This window comes from Protomyctophum parallelum (assembly GCF_964188405.1).
Source record: "Protomyctophum parallelum genome assembly, chromosome: 20".
In the NCBI taxonomy this organism is placed as follows: Eukaryota; Metazoa; Chordata; class Actinopteri; order Myctophiformes; family Myctophidae; genus Protomyctophum; species Protomyctophum parallelum.
In genome coordinates, this window is record NC_139718.1 from 11,713,539 (window position 1) to 11,741,309 (window position 27,771).

At 41.2% G+C, this 27,771-nt stretch overlaps 3 protein-coding genes across 3 annotated transcripts; 1 reads left to right on the forward strand and 2 right to left on the reverse strand.

The window, feature by feature from the left end:
- Window positions 1-372: 372 nt before the first annotated feature.
- On the forward strand, window positions 373-7,812 carry angel1 (angel homolog 1). The gene is made up of 10 exons (XM_083791214.1): window positions 373-495; window positions 1,029-2,252; window positions 3,015-3,229; window positions 3,544-3,613; window positions 3,731-4,179; window positions 4,826-4,970; window positions 5,763-5,873; window positions 5,983-6,025; window positions 6,251-6,417; window positions 7,404-7,812. The coding sequence occupies exons 1-10, from the start codon at window positions 423-425 to the stop codon at window positions 7,562-7,564; spliced, it is 2,658 nt and encodes an 885-aa protein (XP_083647340.1). The 5' UTR covers window positions 373-422; the 3' UTR covers window positions 7,565-7,812.
- Window positions 7,813-12,382: 4,570 nt separating this feature from the next.
- vash1 (vasohibin 1) lies at window positions 12,383-22,175 on the reverse strand. Its single transcript, XM_083791910.1, has 8 exons — window positions 21,962-22,175; window positions 21,204-21,524; window positions 19,942-20,030; window positions 18,417-18,473; window positions 16,934-17,008; window positions 15,803-16,184; window positions 14,727-14,836; window positions 12,383-14,324 (listed from the first exon to the last, which is right to left on the reverse strand). The coding sequence occupies exons 2-8, from the start codon at window positions 21,423-21,425 to the stop codon at window positions 14,252-14,254; spliced, it is 1,008 nt and encodes a 335-aa protein (XP_083648036.1). The 5' UTR covers window positions 21,426-21,524; window positions 21,962-22,175; the 3' UTR covers window positions 12,383-14,251.
- Window positions 22,176-22,937: 762 nt separating this feature from the next.
- Window positions 22,938-27,628, reverse strand: fcf1 (FCF1 rRNA-processing protein). The gene is made up of 8 exons (XM_083791238.1): window positions 27,523-27,628; window positions 26,067-26,131; window positions 25,809-25,880; window positions 25,573-25,721; window positions 25,093-25,165; window positions 24,907-24,994; window positions 23,862-23,956; window positions 22,938-23,150 (listed from the first exon to the last, which is right to left on the reverse strand). The coding sequence occupies exons 1-8, from the start codon at window positions 27,523-27,525 to the stop codon at window positions 23,102-23,104; spliced, it is 594 nt and encodes a 197-aa protein (XP_083647364.1). The 5' UTR covers window positions 27,526-27,628; the 3' UTR covers window positions 22,938-23,101.
- Window positions 27,629-27,771: the final 143 nt, after the last annotated feature.

Sequence of the window (27,771 nt, forward strand, 5' to 3'; positions counted from 1 at the left end):
TGTAAATTATGATTCCAGACCAAATGTCATAAATAAAAACAATAGTACAATAACAATAATGTCAAATATGTGCATTAAAATTGATCAAGGCCAGTGTCAAATCAAATGGGGGTTTACCAGAGTCTACTCTAGAGTTTATTTATGGCTATGCACAATTTAAAATATGAAAATGAAAATGAGATATAAATGCCAAATAATAATAATGCACAGTGTATGTGAAAGGAATACTTATAAAAATGTAAATGTAGGAAAATAAAATGTGATTTTTACTCGAGACCCATAAAAAGTTGTCCACGACAAATTAATGGGTGCCGACCATAGGGTGCCGACCCACTGTTTGGGAAACAGTGCGTCCAGAGTCCAGACCTCACGCAGTCACTCTTTTAAAACGCGCATGCGATCTTGAGAGCAAACAAACAACCATGATTGGCAGCCTGTTGTTTTACGGGCTCTACCCACTGACACGGTACTTCAGCAAGAGAGCCTCGGCAGCAGGTAGATAACAACTCCGCCAGTCCAAAAAAGTTGACTTTGTTGTTGTGCAGCGTTTGGTTCGTTGAAAGAACTCCTCTGAACAGCTGTGTGGTTGGTGGTGGTGGTGGAGAGCGAGGCTAATGTTAGCCGCTGACAGAGCGCTCCGCAGAACACAACACTTTGACTTATGCTGTGATTTGTTGCTGATAGTTTCACCGTCTGGAGAAAACAGTGTCCTCTTGTGAACTTGTCTGCACATTCATTCATTTCATTGACCGAATTATAGCATTTTATAGCAGCCCTTTGGCCTGTGCATGCATCATTTGTAGCTCAAGCCCTCAGCTGCTGCTGATGACGTCAGACAGACAAAACCATGTGCCAATGTTTTGGTGTGTAATATAGTCCAGAAATGATAGTGTAGTGTCGAAGTCTGTTTTTTTTATGCCAAAACGTAAACTATTTATCTCACTGCCTCAAAAATAAATTACTTTTAGACTTAAAAATAAATGCACATCTATCTTCTCACTCCAATTACTTGTGTTTCTCCTACACAGAGGCCTCAAAGAAGAAGAATCTCCCTCCTGTACTTGTCAATGGCAAGGAGCTGGATCTTGTTTCTGTCTCAACCAGGGAGTTCACCAAGTGTCAGACAGCATTGAGGGATCAGTGGCTTCAACCTAATGGTGTGACATGTGGACAAACGGGGGAATGGTTGAAACAGAAAGTCCCTGATGAAGACGCGACAAGGCCTGAGACGGACGAAGAACAACTGAAAGTAGTTGCTGTGTGTGAGACAAATAAATACGAGCTAGTATTGAGGAATGCCAAAGTAGAGAGCACAGGGGAAGGGTTCAACCGACAGGTCCCACAACAAGACACCATACGGCCAGACGTGTATGATGAACAACTAAATGTTGATGTGTGGAAGCAAACCGTTTCAGAAGAAAATATAAGACCTGAAGTAGAGGGAAAACAGCTGAAAGTTGAAGTGTTGCAGCAACAAGTCGCAGAAGAAGATACAAGGCCTGGGGCAGAAGGAGAACAGCTGAAATTGGCTGTGATGAAGCAGCAAGTCCCGGAGGATGATATTCCAAGGAAGGAAGATGGGCAACTGAATGTGCCTGTGTTGAAAGAGCAAGTTCTAGAAGAAGATGAAAGGTCTGAGATGGATGGAGAACTGCTGAAGGTTGCTGCGGGTGACAAAACAAAAAATGAGCTTGTGTTGAACAATGCTGGGGTACAAAGCAGAGTGGTACCAGAAGAGGAGGAGAAGATGAGTAGTGAAAACCTAAAAGACGAGGTGGAGGCTGCCCAGCAGGTGCACCATGCGGACTGTGTCCACTGCGAGGAGAGGAATATGAAGGAACAGGTGGAGGAAGAAACTGTTGCACTTGGTGAGATGATCAGCCCATTGACACAACTACAGTTTCAGTCATCTGAAAACATTAGAGTGGAAGAAATCTGCCCAATGCTGGAGAAAATCCCCATACCCAGCCTGGAAGTGTCACTGTCTCGTGGCAAAGCAGCGACTGCCCGGAAAGAATGCTGGGATGAATACATCACTGGCACTGGTGAAATAAATTATGACACAATTTGTCCTCCGCTGGACCTAGTCTCTCTCCTCTCTGAACTCCAAACGCAACCAAGGAACACTCTGCATCATGATCCACAACCTGGAGACCCTGGCTTTGCAGAAGCAGGGCATTACGTATCAGTGGAGTACCCTTCCATGAGTTACTACCCCACATTACAGCAGACACCTAGTACTCCTTATGAAGGTGAGACAAGTGAAGCCCTATTTTTCACCTAGCCCTTTTAACAGTTTCCAATTTTCAGTTTTGGAAGAAAAAATAATAATATATATATATATATAGTGGTTAATACATTTAGTAGATTTACATTGCTACTGCAGTGATGCAAATAGCCTGCATTCTTAGACTCACTAAATTGAGAGTACGCAATCATGTCACTCTCCAGTAGCCTCTGTCCCAGGCTTACTTATCTGCGAAAAGAAAAGCCTGGTCACAAAGGCAGAGAAGCTATCGGCGGACGTATCCTCCGGAATATCCGTCCGATGTATTTCCCCCGGATACGATATTTTCCCGACCAATCAAAACACTTTTTTCATTCGCGGAGAATGTAAACTGATTTTCAAAGCATCAACGTAATTTCCTTGGGCAATACTTCCACTAAAATCCCGCAACTTCCGCTGATAGTCTTTTCAGCGTAGGTCTTGCCCAGGGTGCAGTGGTCTTGGGATGCAATACTGTACTCAGTACTGTACTCTAACATTGTTGAAGTGGGACTCAGTACTGTACTCTAACATCGTTGAAGTGGGACTCAAAATGTCCCTGGGACTCATCTAAAAGACCACCCCTGGGTCCCTAGAACCATTACATTTGAAACCTATTTACATCACTGCTACTGTACGTTACCTGCCTCAAATAGGTTGTAACAAGTAACTCACAGTAAAAGAAGTACGTTCTCTGGAGAAAAAAATGCCTAATATCTGTGATAATTTAGCAAAGCCTCCTTTTCAGTGGTCTGGAGGGCATGGGAGGAGGTAACGGAGTCTGTACACAAGCTCTCAGCCTCCCAGGATGTGTTGGACTTCACCGTCATGTCTTACAATATCCTGGCCCAGGACCTCCTGGAAGCCAACCAGAAGCTGTACTCTCACTGCCCCCTGGAGTTGCTGCAGTGGAACTACCGTTACCGCCACCTCACAGAGGACATCCAGAAATGGGCACCAGATGTGAGTTAAAGTTATTTATATATTTTTGAGTGGTGCAACCACTCCTATAGACAGCTATGTGTGTGCCTGTGCGTTATAGCGATTGCTCACAATCAAGTGTCACTGTTGCACAGCCAGACACATAGACAGACAGGCAATGGAGGAGGGCTTGTACAGTACAGTACAGCACCACTCACTTCAGACGGGTCTGATTTTTATATATTTCATACCAGTATATAATTTTTCATAGTGGGCATTTTACTATCTATGGTGAGTACAGCTGTTTTTGTTCATGCTGACGGGTTTAATGAGCTGTGCATCTCTCCCATGTGTAGATTCTGTGCCTTCAAGAGGTGCAGGAGGACCACTATAAGGAGCAGTTGCATCCCTTCCTCTCACAGATGGGTAAGCTGGCTCAAGTAGTAGTCGGTATGAATACCCGGTATTGTTTAATGCAGTTTAATGTCTTACTTAAGGAACTATTTATTTATTTAAGTTTGAATTCTGGCTTTTTGATGCTAGGCTATAGCTGTATGTACAAACGGAGAACAGGAACCAAGACAGACGGCTGTGCAACTTGTTACCGTGGCAATGTGTTCTCCGAGCTGTCAGTGAAGCTGCTGGAATTCTACAGGCCTGAGACAGGACTTCTGAACCAGGACAACGTGGGCATTGTTCTGCTGCTGCAGCCAGTGGCCAGCAGCACTCGTGGGTCGGAGGTCAAGGCAAAGGGCCCGCTGCTTTGTGTGGCAAACACCCACTTGCTGTTCAACCCCAGGAGAGGCGATGTAAAGCTGACCCAGTTGGCCATAGTATTGGCAGAGATCAGTCGTGTGGTCAAGTTCTGCAAGGACAGAGGGGACCACTGCAACGTCATCTTGTGCGGCGATTTTAACTCTGTTCCACATATGCCTCTGTACCAGCTGATCACCAACGGCCAGCTCTTCTACCACGGGTTACCCTCCTGGACGGTGAGACAAACTGTCCATGTTACTCGATGTTGAAGTACTTGAAAGGGATGCACGATAATCTATCATTCAGCTTTCAAAAGGGTCTATCTCTTCAAATTAAAGTTGTGCTCATCTTCAGTGGTGAAAGCACTTGGAAACTTGGAAACCGAGTGCAGTGTCACTATTCAGTAGTTTTTGTAGAAGTCTGCATTTGCAGGCAGGATTACCGTTAACTGTGAAACGGGTATAAGGTAAACGCAACTGGTAACGTATCGGTATTGATCAATAAATCAGTTAAAATGTCAATATTATGAATCCCTACTTCAGATTCCGATATTTTGGGTTTGTCATAAATACATTTATTATGACATGACAAAATAACCTCTGTAGCAAACAAAGGCTTATGAGATTGTAAGTTCTACAAGATAATGGTCAGATGTTTTTTGAAACTTTTCAACCACACACTCTTAGGCTTATATTAACCATAAAACGTATACATTAATTGAAACCTCTTTTTTCCATCATGAACCATTATACTGAGTAGGTTAACTGACTGACACTTACAGAAGTGTCTTCTACCCAACATGGATTACAACTAAAAACTGAGTTGTTTCAAGAAGCCACCATGTTTGCAGTAATTTTCTTTCTATCCTTTTGTTTATGTCAGATATCGGGCCAAGAGGACCTGTCCTACAGAGCCACCCACCAACACAGAGTGTTTGCACCCCTGTTGCCCAGCTCGCTGGGAATCACAGACAACTGTCAGTACACAACAGACAAAGACAAGGTCAAAAGGGGAACTCAGGAATCGGGTTAGTGCTGTGCTGTGTATTTACAGTGTGATCTTTCTTTCCAAAATCATTTTGGATCTCTTTGGTGCCGCTCAAAAAAACCATGTGTAACCCAGATTCGGCACAAACAAGGATTGATTGATTGGTTTAAATATGTATTAACAGTTTGCAGAATTACACTACATTTCAAGCACAACTCAATACAAAGACTGTTAACTGCGAGTGGACACTTGTTTACAAGAGGGTCCACCTAAATTCATTTCACTCCTATGCCACAAAAATGTGGAACGCCCTACCAACTGTCATTAAGACATGTAAATCCCTTGACTCCACCCACCCCCACCCACCCCTTTCCCCCCTCACTGTATACGTTTTTCCCCCTTTTTACCTCCTTTATGATGATTTCCTGTTTTTGGCTTTATAGAAGTGCATAGTGTACAAAATTATATGATGAATTGAAAATGGTGGACCACCATTTAAACAAGATTTATTTAGTGAGAAAAACGTGCCATTTTATCATGATTATTAGTGAGGACCTATTATATGAAGATAGGTTGAAAAGTGGTCCTTTAATGATTACCGTCATTATGGTAATCTCACAATTAATATCGCACACACCATACCTGTAACTTTTATTAGCCCTCTTATTATTCCCATTATTATTATTATTATATTTTTTTTTTTGGGGTGGGGGGGGGGTAATTACTGCCATACCGGCGGTATGGGGGCCGGCAATAACCGCGGTAATAAAAATCCCATACCGCCCCAGCCCTACTTCTAGCCCATTTTCTCATTTTTATCCTCCCTATGTAGGGAAACTCCGGTACGACCATGACTTCCTCCTGCAGCTGCGCTTCTCTGCATCTGCTTGTGTTCGACCCCTGGATCTGGATCTGATCGACTGTGTGACGGACAACACACCCGGTACAGTACAGTAACAGCTCATGTTCTGGTCATTCACATTAAACAGCCTCCTCTATTAATGCTGGTTCTAGAATCATGATTTTCTTCTTTCCATCCTTGCTTTTGACAGATGCTTCCAGGGAAAATCAACAACAATGTGTTTGCATTGAGAGGTCAGTTCAAATATTGCCTTTTTATGTTTCCTTACCTGTTAAAGGGTCACAATCACATATTGCCTGTTATCTTGTTGCCTGACAATACTGTATAGTTGTTTCTCAACGTCGCGTTCAGGGAGCACCAGGGGTCCAAATGGACGGAATATATGTGTATGTATATAAATTATATATCTCACAAATGGGGAATTGCGATGCGTTTTTATTACTTTTTCTTTGTCACAGATTGGGACACAGTATCTATCATGGGCTGAACCTGCAGTCAGCCTACAAACACATTCTCCCTGGTTCTGGTCGGCCTGAGATCACCACCCTGCACTCTGACGTGGGAGCTACAGTCGACTATATCTTCTACAGTCCTAAATGCACTGACACTGCTGGTGGTCACACAGGTATGCAAGTCCCGTCACGCGTATAAAACATTATGGGTTTTTTTTAGTCACCTAAATTGTATTATCCAGGGTAGGAAAATGCAGGTGGTCAGGCTACTTGCCACACTAGTATTTCACTGCTTGTACCTGTATGAGTAGTGGAAAATACACCTTGATTCTTGAACAACAAACACGGTAGTGCACAAAGCCTTAAGCCTGATTTATTCTTTGTTGTACTACGGAGTTGCATGCTGAAAATGGCTCTCAACCTGCGACGTGTTGTTAGTTTGTATGCTTTGCTATTTCCGGTGCGGGACGCCATCATACGACGGACCATAAATGAAGAATTTCTCAGAATGAGGTCTTTGCACAGCTATGCAGCCGACATCTGTTCACACCCTTATGACCCCATTCGCTATCCTGATAAGCCTACAGTATATTGCTCTTGGTTGGACATATTACCAAACAAATCAGGCCAAAGGACAGGAATCATTCTTTGTATTATAGGCCTCAATTAAACTGCGTTGTCTCAAGACACTTTTGCATACGTATAGAGCAGAGACCCGGTATATTCCCATCTGAGCAAGCATTTGGCCACAGGGCCTTTAATAAGAAGAAGCCTTGAGCAGAACCAGGCTCTAGGGTAGGAGGCCATCTGCCTTGATCAAACAACAGTCCAAACAGTAAATGTGCTCTAAATAAGAAGAAAAAAAGGTTGTGAATAGGTTTTCTCAGTGGAATGCTAGACCCAAAATCCAGTATACAGTACATATCAAAGTAGGAATTTTAAATAGCACATCCAAATTTCAAAATCAATGGAGGACAAAGTACTTCTGTCCACCTTTCTATTGGCATACCAATAAACAAAATGTAAATGTGCTCTCTAAATAGAATTGTGGCTATTTGAAATATTCAGAAGTAGATAATGAGGTACACGTCAGGTTTGGTCTGATTTCCCCTTTCAAATGTGAAGAGCCTTGATATCACTGTTTGTATGTTTTCCTCAGGTGACAGCCACCTGACTGGTGCAGGTCTGAGAATGATTGGTTATCTCCCCCTCCTATCAGAGGATGTCCTCTGGTCAATGAAAGGTCTACCCAATGAAGTATTCCCTTCTGACCATCTTAGTCTTCTGGCTAAATTCCGGATGGAGTTAGTCCCTGCTTAACGGGAAAGACTGTGTGTGGACTGGGAGGTCTCAATACACTGAAGTCAGAAGATATGCATAATTATGTTTGTATGATGCTGGCCTTGCTCTGGACACTGTTTTAGGTAGAGCTATATTTGCTAGTTTCTTTGGACTCATAAGAAGTACGGTACAGTTTTAAATGGTTTAGTTTACTATTTTAGTTAAAAGAGCCCAGAAAAAAAAGTGCATGGTAAAAATTTAGTTGAAGATTTTTTTTTATCAGATTCATTCTCTGTCCTCCTTGAAAAATGGAGAATAAATATTTTTCAGTTAAAGTGTGATTGCTTTGTTTCCCCACAATTTCTCCTTCAAAGATAAAGCATGCATGTCAGGTTTGGAATGAGTCATTTATAGTTATTTGCTAAATAAATCATGTGCAGGGGTTTTCAACAGGTGGTCCGTGGACCACTTGTGGTCTGTGAAGGTATTGCATGTGGTCCCTGACCATGCATTTAATGTAGGCAAGTGACAATGTTTTTCTTCTTGTTCCACGGAACAGTGCACTAAATGACCTGGGGCCTGTTTCACGAAACTTGGATTAACTAATCCAGGATTTAGGCCAAAGCCAGGCTTTTTAAATCCTGATCTTTACAGCCTGGTTTATTCCGTTCCACTAAAGCCAAGCGAGGCTCAGAATTGGTTGATTTGGCGAGCAGCAAGCCTGGCTTAATAGACCGTCTGGCTTTTTGTCTCTAGACCCATTATGTGGATCACAGATTTACTGATCCTGCTTCTTCATGGGGTATTAAGGCAGTTTGCATCCTTAAAGGGACACTTCACCCTTTTTGCAAAAAAATATATGTTAATGACATTTAGAAGCTTTAGATCACTTTCCTGGGGGTATTTATGTGTGTAATATGTGGTTTTAGTTATTTTAGATTGTAGCAGTGAGCCTGTTGTCTCTGATGTCATGGACACTGGTCTCACTACCTTCCTGGACTACAATTCCCATAATTCTTTGGTGCACTGCTCCTCCTTGTGGATAGGGGGAGAGCTGTCTTACTGAGACAACATGTAGTCCAGGAAGGAAGTGAGCCCAGTGTCCATGACATCAGAGACAACAGGCTCACTGCTACAATCTAAAATATCTAAAACCACATATTACACACATAAAGATCTCCAGGAAAGTGTTCTAAAGCTTCTAAACGTCATTAACATACATTTTTTTGCAAAAAGGGTGAAGTGTCCCTTTAATAGTTGCATTACAGCCCCCTTCTGTATATCTCATTATCTTTACTAATCTATTCAAGACTTACTGATACAAGGACTTAAGCTTCTAAAATAAATACTGCTGCTGTAATTAAAGAGAGAACATACTCTCAATAGTGGATAGACTGAATGATTAACTACCCCAAAAATATAGTTTACATTTTACCACTACTATTAACTTAAAACAGAATTCTTAATAATGTAAGCATAATGATATTGTCGCATTGTGATATTTGACCATAACTCCCTCCTCTGAGGGAGCTACCTTTGGGGAAGGGGGTTGTTGTCCAGACAGGGGCCAGACTGGTGAGGGTCATGGGTTCATGTAGCATGCCAAAGTTTGTGCTATTGCCATTGAGAATGCATTGGGCGTTTAAGTTAAATAACTCAAACTACAAAACATTTCAAAGTAAAAAGTTCCAGCATGTGTCTCCACAGTAAGCTGAATTTTACAAAGTGTGAATGGAGTTTCTGGGTGAAAGTGATTTTTTGAAGTGCCACTATCTGCCTATAAATGTCTCAAATTTGAAAGCACTATATTTCTAAAACTATGAAACATTTCAAAGATTCCTTTTCAGGCACACATGTCCACCGTAGGATGAACCTAAATAGGTTTGAATGGGCTTTCTAGGTGTAAGTATGTAGGACTAGTAGTGGATGAAATGTTACAATGGTAATATGTTGTAAAACAATGAGTAATGGTAATATTTAGTGGTTTTCACTTTTACAAAAAAAATAATAATATAATATAATTCTTCTTAACCGTGCACTTGCACGACAGCAAACCTATTCATGGGGAACATTCACCAAAAGCAGCTGATCTACAAGCTCACAAGCTGTCATGATGTTGTGCAGCCTATATATTTTGGTTATTTGATTTTATATAGTGCTTAAATTAGTCCTTTAATGCAGACCGATACAAATAAGGCAACATAAACCCATAATAATTGAATAAATCTGGAAAACATCATTGGTTTGTGATCAGTTTGACTGCTTAATGAACAGTAAAGACATCAGGATTAGGTTAAACCTGGCTGTTAGCCTGGTCCGGAGCAGGCTAAGTCCAAAGCATTAGTTTCCATGGTAACTAATGTAGCATCACTTTCATGAAACCAAATCAAGCCTCAACATATCCAGGTTAACTGGTTAAGTTAATCTGGCAAGATCAACCAGCTTTCATGAAACCGGTTAATCACTGATCTAGGATATATTAAACCAGGATATGTGTTAAAGCCCGGCTTAATCTCTAATCCAAGTTTCGTGGAACGGGCCCCTGGTGACCTGTGATGGCATGTCAATGTTGTCAGTTACTGGAAAGTTTGAGGTCAAGAAATTCCACAGAAAAGGGAGTCAGAATCTCAGATTTCCTGGTTTGAGTCATATTGTCTCCGCCAGGACAACAGGCATGGCTTGATTGCAGTGAAACTGTTCGGGTTGGTCTTAATGGGCAATACAGTAGTTTTTAGGGTAATTTTAACAGACATGGGTAAATTACTTTACCTAGGTAATCCTAATCAAAAACACAAATCTTACCCTGGGAGGGGTTGGCAAAAGGGCCTTTCTGTATGGAGTTTTCTTGTTCTCGGGTAGGTACCTTCAAAAAACATGCAGTACTCCAGGTCTGAGGGGAAAGGCAGCTCTATCTGGTGTGGTTGGAGTCTTATGTGGTAAAATTGTGTGTGTGTGTGGGGGGGGGGGGGCAAATGCACTGTCCCCCCTTTCTATGCCACACATGACCTAGAAAGAGATAGAAATATTGCTGTCATTCACATGTTAATCCTGACACCTACCACTAACAAATCACACATTTTGTGCATGGTTTTGTTTAGAAACTCTGGCAGGGTAATGTCTTACCCTGCCTGCCAGACCCCCTTTTGGCTCTGCCTTTCCCTGGTCCTTTTTGCCCTTCGTCAGTCTAAAAGAAAAGAGTGATGAGTACATGATCAACAAGTTACAATTACAATACGGTCCTCAGGATTTTATCCACCACACCAGTCGTCGTCATAGCCTTTATTTATACTGTCCGTGCGTGCGTTATGGGATGAGATCTCAGCTAAGGAGATGGTATAAACCATTAAGAAGACCAGAGGCTGATTCTACAAATGCCTTCTACTGTATATCAGTAGTTCTCAAATGTCCATGCATAGGACCCCCCCAAAATGATATGGATTTGGCTGCGGACCCCCCATGTGAAAATGTTTTGTACCACGGACCCCCAGAAGAGAGGATTTGTGTAAAAGAAATCCATCAAATGTACATTTATTTCAAAAATGTCAAACATATTTTCAAGATTTTTAACAAGCTGTGTGCTTGTATATCTGCTATCAGATCATTTATTTTAATACTACTATCAGACTTCCCGATTACGATTGGCTGTGTGAGCCTCCTTACTGGCACTACCCCTCCAACCTCACTGCACTGCAGGTTGACAGGAAGGTGTGTGTGTGTGCGTGTGTGTGTGTGTATGTGCACGTGTAGTCGTGTACGGTACAGTAGCCATGAATTAATAATTCATTTCAGTTCATGCATGATGGGGCTTAGGCAAGGATCTCTGTGAGAACAATACAGAGTACAGTATACTGCGGGCGAAACAGATTCATCCTCAGTGAGGATTTCATTTCACTGGGAGTGAACCTAGATGTGGTATTGTTATTGTGGGTAGTTTTTGTTGTGGGTAGCATGCATTAACATGTTTCCTCTTCATTTCATAGCTGATATCATTCAAATATAAACATAGATGTTACAATTATTGTGTATAGCTTTATCCCCTCAGTGGCGCCAAAGTCATGCACGTCGTACTGTATAAAATTGAGGTCAGTAGGTTTTCAAAATAGGTCAGTAGACTGGGTAATCCTGTCTCTTGTTTCTAGTATTACACAGTCAATACAATACAAAGTAATGAAACCTGCTCTCTCCCCTAACAAAAATGTTCATGAACCCTAGCATCCCTATTCTGGGGTGAACGTTCAGTGAAACTCTGCTGTTCTACAAGCTCATAACGCTTTGTATAGCAATGCGTCGTCAGCTTGTAGAACTACTAATTTGAGGGAAAAAGGGACCACAAGTGAGTGGGGTCATTTAAGTGTTAAGTAACCTTTTTCAGATTCAGCCTGGTAAATATATTCATTTTGATGCAGTTAATCCTGCCAATCCTCCTATTTTATTAAGTACCACTGCAGCAAGATGAGGCTCACCTTTGGTGTAACACAGATTTGAAAGTATTTTCAAATTTATACTCCATTCAGTGATATTGTTAGAGCACACACTGCTGGTGTCCTTTTATAGTGTTGTTGGAGCTAAGGTTACTTTGTATACACATAGCAATGTTTGGAGATGGTCCTGATCCACTACTGTTTTCTGTGAGCCAGCAGCTGTCTCAGGTCAGTGCACGTTGGGCTCAGTCTTAATACTTGGGTGGCAAGTAGAATGGCACTGTGCCCTGGCTGTTGCCAGAACATTTAATTACACAACTTCTATTGATTTTTACATCACACTGTTTTCTTGGATTCTTAGGATAAAAGAGCTCATACTGTAGCAGTCACGTGAAGTACAAAATATATGAAGATCATACAATATAATGTAGCAGATACACTTTATTGCCAGATAGTGGTTTTATTGTGATGCTATAAATGCATAATACTGTAGTTTGGTGCAAGACGGCTTCATAACATTGAAAGGAAACCACATCTATTTGACAGTGAAAACGTTGTGAATATATTCAGAAGAACAGCGCATGGTGAATAATACGTGGTCGACTGGTGATCAACACTGAATAGTGAATACAATATAAAATATCAAAGCATTGGAAAATACAAAATGCTGTAAACAAAATTCTTTTAACTTTGACTTAAAAGGAAGGTTAAGGCTACAGAAAAGTGAATAGTTGTTGCTACAAATAAAAGTACAAAACAAGGTTATATTATATAAAAAACTGACTTTAAAGTAGGCCCTATATGGCTTAGGGACTTTACCAATCAATGCAGTCACTAGCTCCACTGTCAACTATGAAAAGCATCCGGCTTCTTATAAAACTCTTCTCATGCTCATAAAATATACTTGCGTATATTGTACATTGCCCTGTTAAATGCATGCTAACCATGTGTGTATATACACTACTTGGTGAGCATCAGCCTGACTTTCAAAAGGTTGCTCCACACTGCCATGAGGCTGACCAGCTTGCTAGTCTACTCCACTCCGATGTCGTTTTCCAGTACCCTGGTCCCTGACATACTTATGCCTGTTGCGTTTCTTCTTGCCACGAGTTGGGTCCCACAGGAGAACTTGATGGGCCCTGAGCTACACCCCAGCTGCATTCTGCGTGCTGCTATCTTGTCACCAACCCTTGGGAGCTCACCACAAAGGACGGTTTTATTCACATAATCTACCCAGGAGATACCAAGTGCAATATACAAGTGTACCAGTCGACAAGGGACTTCTTAAGGGTGGGGATGGGGGTCCATGACTCGCAGCCATAGAGCAGGAGCTCCATGGTGGCATGAGAAAAGGAGACTCTGGTCATGGCAGAGCCCCAGACGTTCAGGTCATTGAGAACCCGGCTTTGACCTTCCATATTTCGATGTCCTGCTCAGATCCAGGACCCAAGGTACTAGACCTCCTCCAGTTTCCAGTGTTTTCGGGGGTGCATACTTACAGTAGGTGTATTGTCTGAGACAATCTCTGTCTTCTTGACATTCAGCCTCCACTTGGAGGAGCAGTTCTTGCACCTCTGCCTCTCACACCAGTATGGGTCACCGTAGTGTGATGACAAGAACAACAATTGGTGAACAGAAAGGCGTATGTGTATGATATAACAAAAAGGTTTCATACCTATTTGAGCGAGAAGAGCTTGTACTGTATTTATGTGGGCATTGGATATAAATTGGACATGAAACTTGTACAACAGGCCTCGTCTTGGAAAGATTGTATAAGGCACAAGGGTTGTGGTTTGTCAACTAGTCACTACAAAAAGCAGTTACCGTCCAGCAAAGGTCAAAATAAAAACAAATGCATGTTTTTATACACCTACATTACAAATGTGACGTTACAAACTGCACACAAGCCTCCATATAGATGTGTTTTGGTGAAAGTACTGAAGCCCTATTCAAAAGTTCAAAAATAGCTGATTTTCCATGTCGTCTGTCTTGTATAGCTTTGGAGATGAACCAAATTATATTGATATTAAAATTCTTCAGAATTGTTTAAAAATGTGTATAAATGAGTAGATTCCTAAATATGTGTTTTTCTCCATTTTGGAATATTGGCAGGACCAATCACTAATCAAACTAGCCAGTAGCCACAAGGAATCTGAATGACCCACTTTTACATGGGGTCTTCATGTGCTAACCTGCGTCCTGGGAAAGTGGTGAAACTGAATTAGGCCTGAATGTTGTGAATCAGAAGCCATACAAAAAATAAAACAGGTTTTAGGTAGCATTCTTAAGTCTCATGAGATCCTCTTCACACTCGAATTTGGTATCCATTCATGTCTGAGGGCGGTTTCTGATCCAAAGCTTTCTTTTCTCCGGATGGCCTATAACAAACATAAGCAAGTAAGAGACACCTGTTTAAACCATTTAGGCCTGACGTCAAAATGTTTTAAATGTTTTTCAGAAATAGCAGACCTACAAGCTCGTAGCGTGCCACTCGGTGGCACGCTATGAGCTTGTAGATCTGCTATTTTTCAATAGCTAAATTATAACATAATGTTTAAAACACCAAAAGGGGTTCCGGCCCAAAATGGGTTAATTAACACTAGAATGAAATTGTGAATAATGTCACTTATGTCAGGATAAGTGGATAACACATCACACTAGGATATAAAATATATTCCTAAATCCTAAATTTCTTCCCTTGAACATAAACACTTGTCACTAGGTACAGTAACTAGCAACTGTATATTCTGTCAAAAATGTAGATCCCACATGTGTCCTACCGTCTCTCTATGCGACTGATCCTGCGCATGGGGCTTCCTTGCCCCCGAAGAGGGGAACCCATGCTGTTCCTTCTGTCTTTGGTGGGAGAGGGAGGAGCAGGCTTTCCGATCTTCAAAAATATATATACATACAGTAGGTTCACATTAACTTCTCAGTGGAAAATCTTTGGCTGAATTCACACTTGTGATATAAACACACACACACACACACACACACACACACAGGTATTTAATCAGGAACTAAAACAAAAAAAACAAGACCCTAATCTAGGTTTCAACTACCAGTATTTAAATGCATCACGAAGGTGAGTTAGTTTAACTATGGATATAGGGGAAACAATGTTAAGCAGATGGTCAAATCCTTCCACTTTAATGTGTCAGTGGAAAGTGGAAAGGCATTTCTATAAACTGTCGCCCATTGAAGGATGGAGCCAGCCATCAGAGCAGAGCCATTGCATTAGTTTTATTGCACACAGTGCTCAGCATCATGGCTGCTTTCATTACTGTGAGAGACGATAGACGACAAGAGATCATCATAGGAGAAACGGTTCTGCAAACGGGGTCATGCATGATGGCACAGAGGTTCAGAAGAAGTCAAAAGTCTTAAGAACTGAATAAAAATATATATAATTATGAGGTTTGTTCAATAGACTGGATAAGCAGCACTCCTAGTGGTGTATATTGTTGTATACTGTATTTTGTTTGCCAATATTATTGAGGGTGTTGCATTGATTTGTCTTTCTATCATGTTGTATCTATTCTACACTACAGTACTTTTCTTGCCCTTTAATCTGTATCTTGACTGCTGTGCTGTCTTTGGCAACTGAATTTCCATTGCAGGATAAATAAAGGTCTTACAATAAAAAGGAACTTTGCATCTGCTGAGGACATATCGTATTTTACTAACACCATCCTCCCTCCAATGATTCATATAAAATGGGGGTCAGATGCATGTTGTTTCAATTTCATGCTGTTAAAAGCTTTTGCAGTTTGTGCTGTTTTCAGCCTGCACAGACTGGGACTTTGATTCTAAGTGAATACTTCTACCTCAGGCCCTAGACGGTGATATACTGTACCTTAAGTCTCATGTCTCGCGTATGTCGCTCCAGGTCTCTCCTGAGTTCCTCTTTGGACAGTTTATCTACATCCAGAATGGAGTGTTTCCACTCTATCTGCTCGACGCTGTGAAGGTCGTGGGATACATACTGTCCAATCTTCACCTTGCGCAGGGTATGCCAGTAGCCCCTGTAGGCACCCTCAAATTCATGCACCAGGTCTGCCAGCGTTCGGAACTCAAGGGGCTTGAACATGAGATCCTCCCTCCGGCTGATGCCCAGTGCCCCGAAGCGACCCCCACTGTGCACCCCTAGCACAATGTGGTTGAAGTGGTTCCCTGAGAACTGGGTCTTAAAGCTGAGGGGGAAGCGCTCCACACCAGGCATGCTGTTGGTGAGGTAACTGCAACATGTTTGGTCAAGGAAATCACTCTTACAGCCATGATGTGTTGATTTTTTGATTTTGTTGCATGGGTTTCAAACAGGAGCCGAGTGCACTCACCCAGGCGTGCTCCTCGTTTATCTCAAAAGTGTTTTAAAAAGTTATGTTTGAGCAACAATGATGTGTTTTGGGAGTACTGAGCAAAGAACAAGAACTTGTTATGTTTGCAACACTATATTTTTTTGCAGCTTACACCTTTTATTGGTTTTTTGAAGGGACAGACAGTAGGCTGACAGGAAACGGGAGAGAGATGGGGGAAGACATGCAGTAAAGGCCGTGTCGGGCCCGCAGCACACTGCGACTGGATTACCAGTCAGGTGCCCAGACGGTTACGCCACCGCCTGGCAACACTGTTGACACGAATCGACTAGAATCACTGAATGTGTGGTTGGCCATCATTCCAGTATTGTTGACATACAGATATGGATCTTTTCACATGATGTGATGAGCAACCCACGAGGCTGTGATGTTATCACGGATTACACTGGATGATTTTCTTGAGGGCAGTTTGGAAGTCCAATACAGAGTGGCTATGTATATGCTTCCATAAAACACATTTCTCACCCCATTTTTGCCATTTCTGCAGGAATTATGACAAAGTTTTCAAGATGATAACAAGCAATGATGATGACAAGTTACAAATTGTAACCTTCTCAGCATATTAAGTGTCATAGACTCATAGACAATATGTAATGCACGTGAAAAGATACATTCCAAGGACCACTGCCTCCAGACACTTGATTGGTAGAGCTTCTCGGGTCATCTCCTTAGCAATGTCCATCAACCTGAACAGAAAATACTGTATTAGATTAATTGTATTAGAAAAATTATTAGCATTTGTCCTAACCTATCTTTGGGAAAGGCTTAGGAATAATATGCCGGCCACTGGTTGTATAATCTTGTGCAATGACAAATCACTTAAATTTAAACAATCACATTTGCTAATGATTTTAATTCATACAGATGAGCAAAAATAATAATTTTCATGCATTTTAATAGTGGATAGTAGTGCACAGCCAGGTGGAGTCAAATACTCCAGTTGGTTGAACTGATGTGCCTATTATTTGGTGCACCACCATATAATTTAGGTGCACCCACACATACACAAATACAGAAACCTGCTAAATGTAAGGTGCACTGTTTCGACCAATTGGATTTTTTTGTTGCCATGTGTGCGCCCAAAATGGGCTTTAAAGTTAAATGTTTTACACAAACCTCTAAAGAGTCCATATTAGATGACCTGCGGTCATTGAAAAATGCACCCTGAGCCTCATGCTGGCAAGACATGTCCTGTTAAGCATAAGCACTAGTTGGTGGTTGGGTTTCAAATGCCCTGAGGGAAACTAGAAATATCGCTCATACTGTTGCTTCTCAACATCTGTCATCACCGGACATCACTAGCACAAACCAGACCGGAGGAAATCATCCTGATTGATTTGATGTCCTATGTCTGCCACAACCCTTGGTAATTGTCTCCACCAGGCCGAAGGCATGTGGGGAGAGTATGTTTTGCACTCCGTCCGTCCGCGTGTCCGTCCGTCCGTGTGTCCGTGAACAGCTAATCTCGGCCACCGTTAACCCGGTCGATGCCATATTTTGCACACACACTCCCTGGATGCCAACGATGAACCTCTGCCCCAAACTTTCCAGAACGGCCTGTTATAGCGCCACCAGGAGGCCGCTTTGTGCAAAACAAGTTTTTGCACAGTACACCTACAGATTTTGTCCAAACATCACGCAAATTGGTACACAGTCTCTCTAGAGCCATTCAACGAAACGGGTCTTTCAGATTTATCAGACTCCATCCTGATTGGTTAAGATTGGCTTCCAAAGTTCACAGGAGTGCTCAGTTTCAAACAAAATGCTGCAAATCATGAACACATCGCGTGATTTCCGTGAAATTGTGCACCCACATTCCCACTAGGCCGAGGACGAAATGCCACATGAACAATTTCAACTCAGCCTCAAGGTGGCGCTATAACTGGCCAAAAAGTGTTTTTACCTCTAACTGCACGGATCTGTGGATAACCTGGTGGAGACCTGTGCCCGGAAGGGCACTTTTTCTAGTTCTCATTGTGTTTGACATTTACAAAACTCCTACTGTACTGTTCCAAGGCCATCCGGCCACAAACATCTCAAGCTAAGAATAACCAATGACAGTCAGTCTAAGATGTAAAAACAATGGTTTCTTACGCAGTAAGAGGCCGGCTCTTCTTGATTTCAAAAAATTGTGTCCCAGTGTGATTGTACCTGTAGGAAAATGTTAAGTTCATAACATAATAATCACATGCCTAAGTTAATAGGCAATAAAAGTGGTTTAGAGGGATTTGGTAGAACACGCAGCAACATTACGGGGAGGACAATGTTTGTGATATTCATATATTGTGACTTAATTATGAATGAGTTCCTGTGACTGTTCTTTTTATAGCATATACACATGTGAGTGACCCACTTTGTGACGTCCGCCCTATATCTATACCATGCTTCTCGCCCTCAGGCCGAGGGCCCCTGAGGACGCATAAGTAAACGGAAGGGATAGAGTAGTATTTTCTGCTACGCTATTTTGTTCAATTACTGCTATGTGGTAAAATGTCCTTTTGTTTAAGATCAGTTATGTATTATGTATTACCAAGCATGTACAACCATACAGTATAAAATAAAAGCTGTCTTAGCTAATAGCAAAGTGCTAAATAATTTACTTTCAGATATCTAAGATATCTATATAGGAAAACTATTAATATAATTTGTGTTAGTATTGATTGATTTAAGTTTGTATTGACAAAGGTCAAGTGCTTATTTCCATTGTGGTTCTTTCAGTGGAGGAATTACCACGTTTTATAGGATTTAATAATGAGTTAATACAGTATAGAATTGTAACTTTATTTTTCCTATTGGGAATTTTGGCTTGCAGTGAACCACATTTGAGGTGTAAAACTGTTGTAAGAACAATAAAAAATTAAATAGGCAAAAATAACAAAACATCCAATAACATACGGTACATTGTAGAGGCTGTTTCATGGACCAGCTGGAATTTCATTGAGTTTGTTTAGTTTATACAGTAACTAGGGGGATGAAGGACTGTTTAGTTCTGTTTTTCTTATAGACTGTAGGTCTGGAGCCTACGGCCAGTGGGAAGTGAAACTAATTCTGCAAGCCCTTGTCTTGTAGATGTGTTAAATATTATTTTACTTAACTCCACAATACTGACTGTGTAATCAAGCTGATTTAGAAATATAACATATATATAATACATCCTCTCACTCTCTGCACTTTGATGGGATAAAATATGAAATATCCAGACAGAAATTGTGATAATTTGTCTCATTTACAGCGGAAGCAGCAGCGTGTAACATGCATATTAACCACTTAAGCTCTATATATTTTGTCATATGAAAAATTGCAAGAAATAGCTGATTTATGTAGATCAGCTTTTTGATTTTTCTTTAACAATTTATTTTACCCTCCACTTTTCATATACCGTCTAGCTCTAGCAGTGTAACTTATTGTAATGTAATGACTCGTTCTGACTGAAATCATGCCCATGAAGTTGGTCTAAATCATACTCCATAGTGAAATGGTGTCAGCGTAAATCAAAATCTCAGTTTGTTTGGCCAAGCGACACCATCACGGATTATATTTTAAGCTTCACTCCCAGCTTTCTGAAGCTGACCAGTGACCACTACCCAGCATGTTGGCAACGCGGACGATGAAAGGATACTGCAAATCCCTGATGTATTTCTGTATGGCTTCCAGGCGCTGTGGGATACTGGTGGTAGGTTGATATGTAGGCACGCTCGGCATTGGAATCTGCAGAGCAGAGGACACAAACAACTGCATTAACGTCATACAATCCCTATATTCACTACAGCATGAGAATGTCCTCTTGTTCAGTCTGCAAGCTCCATTCTCTTCCGTGTAATTAATGACAAGAATCGTAATTCCTCTGTGGAAACTCTTTCCCATGAGTTGCAGTCACTGAATCTATGATACGATTCCTTGTCTGGCGCCGGCAGGCATAGACATTACTGCACTATGACTAATGACACATAGTATGACTATGAACGAGCATGTTGGCTAATGGCTATACATGTGGTCTAAAAAGCTGCAGATTTGCACGTCATTGCATCTTTTGTTTCCGAGACAGAGCAGACAGCAGAGCAAATAAACGTAATTAAAAAAATTGAATCAGGAACACAGCCTTTTGCACATATTGTGACATGCACATGGCTCTTAGTCTGTATGGCAATTGTGTGCCAATGACTTGACTAAATTCAACTTTGACCCAAAACACTATGGTGTGACTCAGAACACTGTGGTGTTAATGTCTTCTGCAAAGAAGTATGGCTAAGTGAGAAGTGTAGAGTTTCTGAGACATTTACCAGGTGCTGATTAATCCTGAAGAAGATTTAATACTGTGATTTGATATCTGTCAATCAATACTCTTTTCATAGCAGTCATTTTGATAGGTAAAATCAGCTAATAGTGTGTGGAATAGTGTGTCAGCATGGATGGATGTCTGTAGTCATCTTCATTCTGGCAAACAAACACAGAGATGACACGTGCACGCGCGCGCGCACACACACACACACACACACACACACACACACACACACACACACACACACACACACACACACACACACATCTGAGATGTGACAAATGTCCATACTTAAAGATAGTTCATGTAGTGCTCTTTTGTCACATGCACTGCAGTGACTGCACATGTGCACTGACTACCTGCGCAGTTGCACATAAATCCACAAAATGTGCTTTCACTCCACATGAGTATATATTATATAGGTTATATTCAGGCTATTGACAGTTTTTATTTTTATTAATTGGCCTACATTTATCAGTCAGATGGATGCAACATCATTGGTTCTGTGCACTTGACTTGTCCTTATAGTTGAACAACAATAAACTTAACTTTTAATCTTAAACTTGGGACATTGTCACATACTCAAGGGGGCAATGCCTCACCTTAGGTAGATCAGTGGCACCACGGATCCCTTTGGCCAAAGCCTCACTGTGGGGGTGAATTCTGACCACATGACGCCACATCCTCTCCCAAGTCTCTTCATCCACCGGTAGGCCTCCTCTGTTCACAAAGAAGGGCACCTCTCCATCCCTCAAGTCGTCCTCGCCCTCATCCTCCTGTTCGTCATCTCTCTCCTCCACCGAGTCTACCGTGGTCCTCAGCATCTCTCTGCCACACCGGATGCCAACAGGACTCCTGGCACAGAAATGCCTCTTGCAGGTGCTTTGTGTCCTTTCACTGTTAATCTGATTGGAGGTTTACAGCTAAAACGACTCCCCCCACGACATATGACCAACTCATCACCTCCAGGATGTTATCCAACGGATTGTTATTTATACAAATTGGTTGGATTCTTTCATGAACGATTTTTGTAGTGAATCGACGGGACGTTTCAGCTGAAAACGTTCTTTCAACATTTAACGTTGATTAGGTGATTAGGCACAATCTTGCAGAACGTCGCATGGCACTTAAACTATTATATGTTTCATCATATTCAAGTTGTAACAGATAATCTAAGAAGACACTAAGGCGATTTAAGAAACGTGTGGAATGGTACACGGATAGCTACAGCCTATTGTTCTAAAACCTAACGCGAAAATATCCTCCCGCGTGAACCTGTATCAAAGTATCAAAACACAACAGGAAAAAAAATGTTTATAGTCTAATAACGACTCTAAAAGAGGATTAAAATCACCTGTACCGTTATAATCCAGAGGTCATTCAGTCTATACATCCAGCAGTCGGGTGAAGTTGGATGTAATCACTTTTCTTTTTAAAGACTATTACCGGTATTCATTTATGCTCTTTTATTTCCAAATCCTATCCTTCTAGCACAGCTAGCCATTGTTCATCTTAACGTAGCCCGGTTCCTTCAGTCTGAACTGGGTTCTGGGTTGAGCCCAGGTCCGGTCCAACCAAAGACACTCCCAGAGCTCAGCTGTAACGTTTGGACTGCGCATGCTCTTTGAGCGGATTTATGCTCCGTCGTACGACGGTGGCGCTTGCCAAAGACAAGAAGATCTTTTGGCAAGCAGCTGTCCAGATTCCCAGACAGACCGACCACAGGAAGAAAATGGTGTGTGTGTGTATATATATATATATATAAAATTCAGTATAAAATTTCTATATTGTGAATATAATCATTGATCAGTAACAGGGATCTTCCCTCTCCAGCCCTTTATATAAAAATAAATTAATTAGGTTGGGATACTATCATAACAATTTTATCCAATCAGGAGAGAAAAGAGAACTCATACAAGATACATGATAACCAAATCATATGATATAAATATATGGTAAAATGTAAGTGATGACACAAAGAAATGAGCAGACAAATTTGAAACTGTAACACTATCCATTTAAGTGATATGTACTCTCTCCTAGTTGGGTGAAATTGGCAACGCCCCTGAAATGTATTTGTTTATTGAAGAGATGGATTGGAGACAGACCCTAGTACTGAACAAGCAATGATTACTAAGTGAATACACAGCTTGCCTTCTAAATCAGTAGTTTCAATGTTCTAAAATAGATGTACATGTACAAGCACACCAGCACCAAGAGACGCAATGTAAACTTGTATATCTTCTATTTTTGAATATCCAACTAAAATCATTGTTGCATGTGTACAGTAATTTAAATATGGCTGATGGTATATGGAACAATTTACCAAGACAACCTGCATGGCAATATTTTATTCAGTTTTCAAAGTGGGGAATGTATTAAGCAATTTGCAATTGTATTACATCCGCCATACACCTCTCAAAAGCAGCTGGTAAAATGTAAGGATATTTTATAATACAAAAAATGAAAAAGACAAAAGAAAAGTCAACTTCAATGAATGTTACAATCTTGGAGCACCGTAGTCATCAGGCATCCTTTCAATATTATATCTGTAACAGAAAAACAAAACAATCAGTGGTAAACATGAATATATTCAGAAAAGTTAAATACAGAGCCATTTTGTATAAATCTAACATATAAAAAATACCTAAACACTTTTAACACAGTGTTTCCATTTTCGGTCATTATATATATATATATATATATATACACCAAACAAAAACAGGGAAAAAAAGGTTTTCAAAAAGTACTATAATATAGGGGTCTAGTGGTTAATAATCTTTACTAGACCGGTGCCCGGCTGTAGAGCACAGAGTCGGTAACGATGGAAGTTGGAGATCCATGCCCCACCCGGCTATATGCAATACCCGTTCCACCCATCTATCTACTCTGTATCCCTTTTATGCCAATATGGAGATTTCTGAATCTGTCTTTCTGTGTCCCTTTATTCAGGCATGACCAAATATGGCTTGTTGTGATGTCAAAACAGGCCAGCTCCATATATGGACCCTGGGCAGGGGCCCTGTCCAGAGCCCGGGCAGAGGCCTTTTGTGGCGGTTCTGGTTCTGGACAACCGTGGGTCCGACCAACTCGACACCGGGCACTGCACTCCCTGTGGTGGTGTGGAACGTGTGTGTCGAATTTGAAGTCGGTGTGGCGAACGGTTCTCGAGTTGCGTGGATTACAGACGTGCAGACATGCAGAGACAGTTGCATTTATAGATTACGTTCAGTAGTGAAAACTGCCATGATTGTATGTACCTGTGGTTGGAGATGTACATGATGGGGACTCCAGGAATCTTCCTGACTCTTCTTTTTAGGTCTCGATCCACAGTGGCCAGGATGTAACACTTGTGCTGTGGAAGAGTTTTTAAACTATTAATGTTCATGCTTCAGTGACAATGTACTAGTGGATTCGGATGCCATCAATGCATTGAAAGGGACAACATCACATGTAATCAGAGCATAATATGAGCCGACAATTGATATTTCTCCTAATCCATTTTGGGCGGGAACCCCTTTTGGTGTTTTAAACATTATGTTATAATTTAGCTATTGAAAAATAGCAGATCTACAAGCTCATAGCGCGCCACTCTACGAGCTTGTAGGTCTGCTATTTTTTTTTAATCGTGAAAATAGAGGATTTAGAAGATTTTTTTTTAATGTTGAGGTGAGGCCTAAATGGACTAAAGGAACTGGTAGCATGCATCTCCAGCCATTGTACACAAAACGATCTGCACATTATGGTGGACTAGCAGATGGTAACTGATTCCCCACGCTTGAAGCCATGAAATCTGTACATTTTCCAGTCATTTTTCTAGTAAAAAGTAGAAGTTTCTGTTAACATGAGTAATAACATACTATTTTTAACATGTTGGTAGCTGTTATGCAATGGTCTCGCATTGACAATAATCGCGCCACCAGTCACATGGCCCAAGATTTCTCTCACTGCCAGAACAGTATATATTGCCATGCACCCTGTCACACTGAATGACACAAGACAAAGACACTTTTTGGTTTGTTTTTCTTTTCCTTACGGAGTGTGTAGATAAACATGTGTGTAGATAGACAAGAAAGCAAGGGCACAGAAAGGAGCGAGAACATGCAAGACATGGGAGCCAGACAGACTCAAAGAGATTTGCGTCTCGACTCCTCACGACTCACAAGAAGCATACTGTGGTTGGTAACTGGCTGCACCACCAGGCACTCCAAGCTTTGCCTTTTTAACAAAATACACTTGCATGGATCAAAGTGTGGAGAACCTTTTCATTTTGTACCGTTACTCCATTCAAGTAAAATATATTACCTGTGTCACTCTTTGGACTAAACAGTCATCGGCATATGTTCCTTTGTGTGTGCATGGCAGGCGCTCAAACCGAGGATCCTTGGCAATCCTGTAATGACAAATAAATTGATAGCATGGCCCCATCATCTAGGTACAATCCTAAAAATGTTATGAAAAGTCCACACATTAGGTTAACTCAACATATACCTGAGTGCAACTCTGTACTTCATTCCCAGCTTTTCAATCTCAGCCATAACACAGTCTGTGATGCATGGAATACCTTGATGGGAAATAATGCCATATTGTATCAAATCATTAAGTTAATCACTTTCAACCCTATTTTGGGCATGTTGAAGGCAAAAACCTATGTTTAGCTTAGTATTCCTCTATACATACTCTGTGTTTCAGAGGTGGATTGTGGAGAGTAAAACTTTGCATATACCAATAACATCATCAGTGGTTGGCATCAACTTTCTAGGAAGATAAAGGCAGTAGTTTCCATTATCTTGGGATCCCTACAAATGCTGTAATTTGTAGGCAATTTTACAAACTATCCACACTCCACAAGCCTCCTGACAGACACATACAGAGTAGACGGAAATGGTATCACTTACAAAGCTCTGGTTGAAATATTTGAAGTGTTTAATCTTCTGCATTCTATTCCCCAAACAACTGGCAAGTACTCACATTTGGCATACAGGCAATCCATCATAGACTGCACAATGTCTAGTTTGGCCTTGATGGAGAAGTTGATGAAATTTGTATCAACCAGAACGTGGTACGGTGGACCAAGCTGAGTGTTGTACTGGAAGAAGAGACATGAGGGATACTTTGGCCTGCATGGAGAGTAGACAAAAATCAGTGAAGGCCATTGACCACACTTCATTACCTGAATCATATTCTGCTCTGCTCAACGTACGTACACTTCAACCTGCTTGAGCTCTGAGGGATCCTTTTTCCTCTTTTCTTTTGCCTTGGCACGGTCCTTCTCTTTTCTAGAAAAATAAAGGGGTGTTCATAGTTTGTGGGACACACATTTTCGTTGCATATATCTATATTATATCTATAATTCATGAGCACTATAGCCACCAGCCTACTGTAGTTAATGGTCATTGAGAATATATTGTACTATCGAAGGTTTAATAATGGTATAAAACAGTTGCCATAACAACGATACTCACATTCTCCCATCTTTAAGACTTATCATTCTTTTCATTGCAGCAAACTTCTTTGTCTTCGCCTTCGCCTGGATTGTACATATTAAAAAATGCAAAAACATCAGTTAACTTCAACTTGAATCCCTTTTGTAATAAATAAAAAAACAACCTTGCATAGGATAGAAAGCAATATAGCGTTCTTTCATGGCATTATGTTAAGTCTTGTCTAATCTAGTGAGACAGTCAAATTGAAAAGTAACTAGTAAGGTCGCATTCACACCTCTACTTCGGTAGACTCGATGCCAATGGGCGGACTCTACACAAACACACATACCATTTTTATGATCCGACTCCAGACCAGCGGAGCCGCCTGTCAGGATTCCCGGTCCAGGTCTGTACTACGAGTACAAACTCTTTATGTGACATGCAAGATGCAACATTGTGCAAATGTGTGATGGAACCCTTACCCAATAGCTTTGCTGTGTGTCCTCCCCCCATCTCTCCCCCCCTTTCCTAGTGTCTACCTAGTACCTACTGTAAAATAAAGGCAAAAAAACGCAGTTTTGCACAAGTTCCCGCGGTCTCCTACTGCTACTCTATGTATCTTTGAAACATCTCATCAACACTCAAGCAGGTGTCCGTGACCAGACCAGTGGTCTGTTGGAGAGTGGATTAACTTTCAAGGGACCCTAGGGGGTAACGCCGTCCCAAATACAGACAAGGTAAACGAGGGTCCTGAAAGGGGCTAGCATGCTGGTGTGAATGCGACCTAAGTAGTAAGTACTGTAGTCAACTAAACCAAGTTCAGGTACCAGTTTAGGTACTTTTACAGTACTTGAGTAGTGAGTTCATCATCATACCCGGAAGTAATGCGGAAACGACTACTGAGTGGCAAAAAACTACTTTCTGGCCTTGACAGCCCATACATCCAAACAGAAAAGTCCTATATATAGTGTTTTCACTGAGACCACGTGATGTACAGTGTCATTATGATATTTCTGGGCGTGTCATAGCCCCTTTAAAGTAATGAACTTGAAGACATTAACACAATCGTATTAAAATCGTAATTAGTATTGCACAATGAGTACTTTTACGTTTGGTACTGTAAATATAATTTGATGGCAATACACCCCCCCCCCCCACACACACACACACACACACACACTTAAGTAAAAGTTTTGAATGCAGGGAGTATACCTGTAACGGAGCATTTCTACATTGCTACTTCTTTGTTCCACCATTGTTTAAATATAATGTAACTCACACAGATCACTGAAACTATAGCCTAGCTCACAGGAGCTTGTTGTAGATCAGCTATGCTCGGCTAGCGATGCTAGGCTAGGCTGCTGGTATGGGGCACAGTCACAGACCTATCCAAACGTTAAACGTCCCAAAACAACCACCAACGTTGAATAACACCTAACCAACACATACAGTGACATTTACAGTACATAGATGACATATTTAGAGAGCACATTACCATGTTTTAATCCAAAACAAATGGCTCCAACCTATGTATACCGAACCTCGTGTGTAGCAGCAAACAAGTAGTTGTATGGTTGTAGACAGTAGTGCCGTCACTGCCGTGCGACAACTAATCAGTGTTGCCATGTCTTGAGAGAGAAACAAGCAACCAGGTATATGAAAACCTAACCTCGCCTCACCAGGCTTTCCAATGGCTCTGATGAAAACAAGCCCCCCAAAAAGAAAGCCCTTGGCCCTTTACCAA

Coding starts and splice junctions, on each gene's coding strand:
- angel1 (XM_083791214.1), top strand. CDS start 423: ATGATTGGCAGCCTGTTGTTTTACGGGCTCTACCCACTGACACGGTAC. Junction 3,230..3,543: donor TCCAGAAATGGGCACCAGAT/GTGAGTTAAAGT, acceptor TCCCATGTGTAG/ATTCTGTGCCTTCAAGAGGT. Junction 5,874..5,982: donor TGTGACGGACAACACACCCG/GTACAGTACAGT, acceptor TGCTTTTGACAG/ATGCTTCCAGGGAAAATCAA.
- vash1 (XM_083791910.1), bottom strand. CDS start 21,425: ATGCTGAGGACCACGGTAGACTCGGTGGAGGAGAGAGATGACGAACAG. Junction 20,031..21,203: donor GTGCCACTGATCTACCTAAG/GTGAGGCATTGC, acceptor TCTGCTCTGCAG/ATTCCAATGCCGAGCGTGCC. Junction 14,837..15,802: donor CGCGAGACATGAGACTTAAG/GTACAGTATATC, acceptor ATATTTTTGAAG/ATCGGAAAGCCTGCTCCTCC.
- fcf1 (XM_083791238.1), bottom strand. Junction 25,881..26,066: donor AGTCTTAAAGATGGGAGAAT/GTGAGTATCGTT, acceptor TTATTTTTCTAG/AAAAGAGAAGGACCGTGCCA. Junction 23,957..24,906: donor TAGTCCAAAGAGTGACACAG/GTAATATATTTT, acceptor ACTCTTCCACAG/CACAAGTGTTACATCCTGGC.